Source organism: Pteropus vampyrus, unplaced genomic scaffold (assembly GCF_000151845.1).
Source record: "Pteropus vampyrus isolate Shadow unplaced genomic scaffold, Pvam_2.0 Scaffold67, whole genome shotgun sequence".
Taxonomy (NCBI): Eukaryota; Metazoa; Chordata; class Mammalia; order Chiroptera; family Pteropodidae; genus Pteropus; species Pteropus vampyrus.
This window is the reverse complement of record NW_011888848.1, coordinates 5,455,912-5,458,674: the sequence shown is the minus strand read 5'-3', so window position 1 is coordinate 5,458,674 and position 2,763 is coordinate 5,455,912. Positions and strand designations below refer to the sequence as shown.

Here is a 2,763-nt window from a genome sequence, read left to right as displayed (position 1 = left end):
AGAATTCTTAATTCTTCTTGATTTTCAATAGTCTAGAATTTTAAAAGTTGAGATTAAAATATATAATACTAGCTTACATTAACGAAATCGGGTAAAAATAAAAATTTACTTCAGTCTAAAAATGAAGAAATCATGACAAACTATATAGGAAAAGACTAATTTTAAAAGAAAGTATTTAATTATGTATATGCCAAGAATCTGCTTTTTTATGCTCTTTCTTTATTGTTCAACTTACATTTCTATCATGAGAACTTGAACTGGAATTAGCATTCTACCATGAGAAGTTTGTTCATTTTCTCCTCCTAAGCTAAGAGAAACTGCTTCTAAGCTTTCATAGATTGATGATGAGGCTATAGTTATGGATTCTTCATATGCTAATATGGCTTTGGTTTTGGGCACTGAATAATAGCAAGCTCAAAATGGCACCCACTCTTTGCTAGAATGACTTGGGCTAATCCTAGTTATTAAACTGAAACAGTGATATTTTCAAGTGTCCAGACATAACATTAGAAGCCAGAAACCAAGAAGAGAATATGCCTTTTGTCTGTATTATATTTACATTCAGCTCTTTTGATCAAATAGACAATTGTAACAAATAGAAAATTATACAAAAGATCAGGTTCTATAGTGATTCACAGCAAACTTCCCAAAATGTTAATTTCGATCTACAAATATTATATGCCCTTAAACACAGAAACAGAAACTGAAGTAGGGTTGAAAGTATTGGCAAATATTAACTATTAAAAATGAAATAAAAAAATTCTAATAGCATAAATAAAAGAGAAACATTTAAAACAAATTTAACAAAATATGGATAAGACCTGTTCACTGAAATCTACAACTCACTGAGAGAACAGATAATTTATAGAAAGATACATGATGGCCAATAAGCACATAAAATGACGTTCAGTATCTTTAGTCACCAGGGAAAGGCAAATTAAAACAATGACGTACACATCCAATACAATGGCTAAAATTAAAACCATCAATAATGTGAAGAGTTGGTGAGGATATGGAGCCTCAGAATCGTCTTACTTTGCTAATGGGAATGTAAACTGGTAAACTATTTTGGAAATCAGTCCAAAATTAAAATTTATAGTAAATTCTCATCAAGTTAAATATACTGTTCCTAGCTATTCCATTTAGATACTCCTTCTAGAGAAATAAAAAACACATGTTCATGAAAAGATCGTATAATAATGTTATAGCAGCTTTATTTGAAATAGCCAAATAGTGGAGATAACTCAAATTTCCATCAATAGGAGAAAAGTTAAATAAATTGAACATAGCCCAGCAATAAAAAGGAATGTAGAAAGAAGACACAAAAAAGTACATGCTGTATGATTCTATTTGGATGAAGTTCTAGAAGAGACAAAGTGACCTAAGGTGAAAAACCATCATGACAGTGACTATCTGGTACAGAGGATGAGGTTAGGATTGAGTAGGTTGGGGCATAAGGAAATTTGGGGGTGATGGGAATGTTCTATATCATGATGGGGGTGGAGGGTACACAGGTAGAGACATTTGTCATAAGTCACCAGACTATACACTTGTATCAGATATAATCATTGCATATACACATATGTCCTTCAATAAAATTGTAAAAATCTAAAACATACAAAGACAAAAACATATTCTCAAGTAGACACTGCTAAATCCTACCATTTCAATATTTTCCCTTAGGTCAGTCTTCAATTGTTCCTTTTCTGCTGTAATACTCTCTAACATTTGTTGTAGTTCATTTTTCTCCTGTATTAAAGAAAGTATCTTTTTCTGTTGCTCAATTAGCTCGTTATCCTCACCATCTGCAATCAGTGCTTGGGTTTTTTTGCCTTCCAAATTCTGTTTTTTATCTATGCCAACCATCTAAAATATAAATAACATATTTTTCAGTTAATAACAATTTTAATAATAAAAATAGCCAACACTTATATTACTTATTATGTACTAGGCATTATATGCATACACTGACACATTTGATCTTTGCTATAATCTTATGAGGTAGGTAATATTATCATCTCCATTTGACAGATGAAGAAACTGAATCCTAGAGAGGATAGGTCACTTGCCCATGGTCACTCAGAAAGGTAGAGCCGGCTAGTGAACTCTAGTGGTCTGGGTCTAGTTTGTATTTGTGCTGTGCCTATTCACTGATAAGAACTACCTGGACAGCTTTAGATAATTAACAATGATCTTCATGTATGATGGGTTAATCTGACTTTATGACGGAGTAAGCCACTCTAAACTCTACATTTTCTTTCCTTCAAAAGCCAGAAATCATTCCCTAGCACCTATTCCCTATAAATCTTTTAGAGGCAGTCATATGCACAAAAGGCTGGACTTTTATCACATGCAGAGGGCAAAATGATTTCGATTGAAACATATTTCATATAATAACATAATTCATCTTTCCTCAATAGATATTTTTCATACACTGCTTAGGAAAAACATGTTATATAAATTCATTTATCCATAAATAAATCTTAACCAAAAGTAATCTAATATGTGACTCCTTGGCAGAAGGAGACAAAGACCGACATTATAACTGATGGCATGAAATCCTTACACCAGCCCAGTACATACATTCAGCTCCATGTTGGACATGTTTTAAAAGTTTTTTTTTTTTTTTTTTTTTTATAATAACCTTTAATTTCATTAGGAAAAATTTGAAAATAAAGAGGAAAAGTCATTCAATGTCATCAACTTCACACAACCATTATTAGAATTCTGGAGTATTTCCTTCCACAGTTTTTCGCCCCTTTC

The 2,763-nt window shown here is 31.8% G+C and overlaps 1 protein-coding gene across 10 annotated transcripts in view; it reads right to left on the bottom strand.

Annotated features, from left to right (window-relative positions):
• Positions 1-2,763, bottom strand: part of CENPE (centromere protein E) — a 68,221-nt gene that overhangs the window by 32,493 nt on the left and 32,965 nt on the right. For all 10 annotated transcript variants that reach the window (XM_023531377.1, XM_023531380.1, XM_023531386.1 and 7 more), the window contains one exon: positions 1,663-1,866. In XM_023531377.1, coding sequence (XP_023387145.1) covers positions 1,663-1,866 — 204 coding nt within the window. The remainder of the gene's footprint in view (positions 1-1,662; positions 1,867-2,763) is intronic.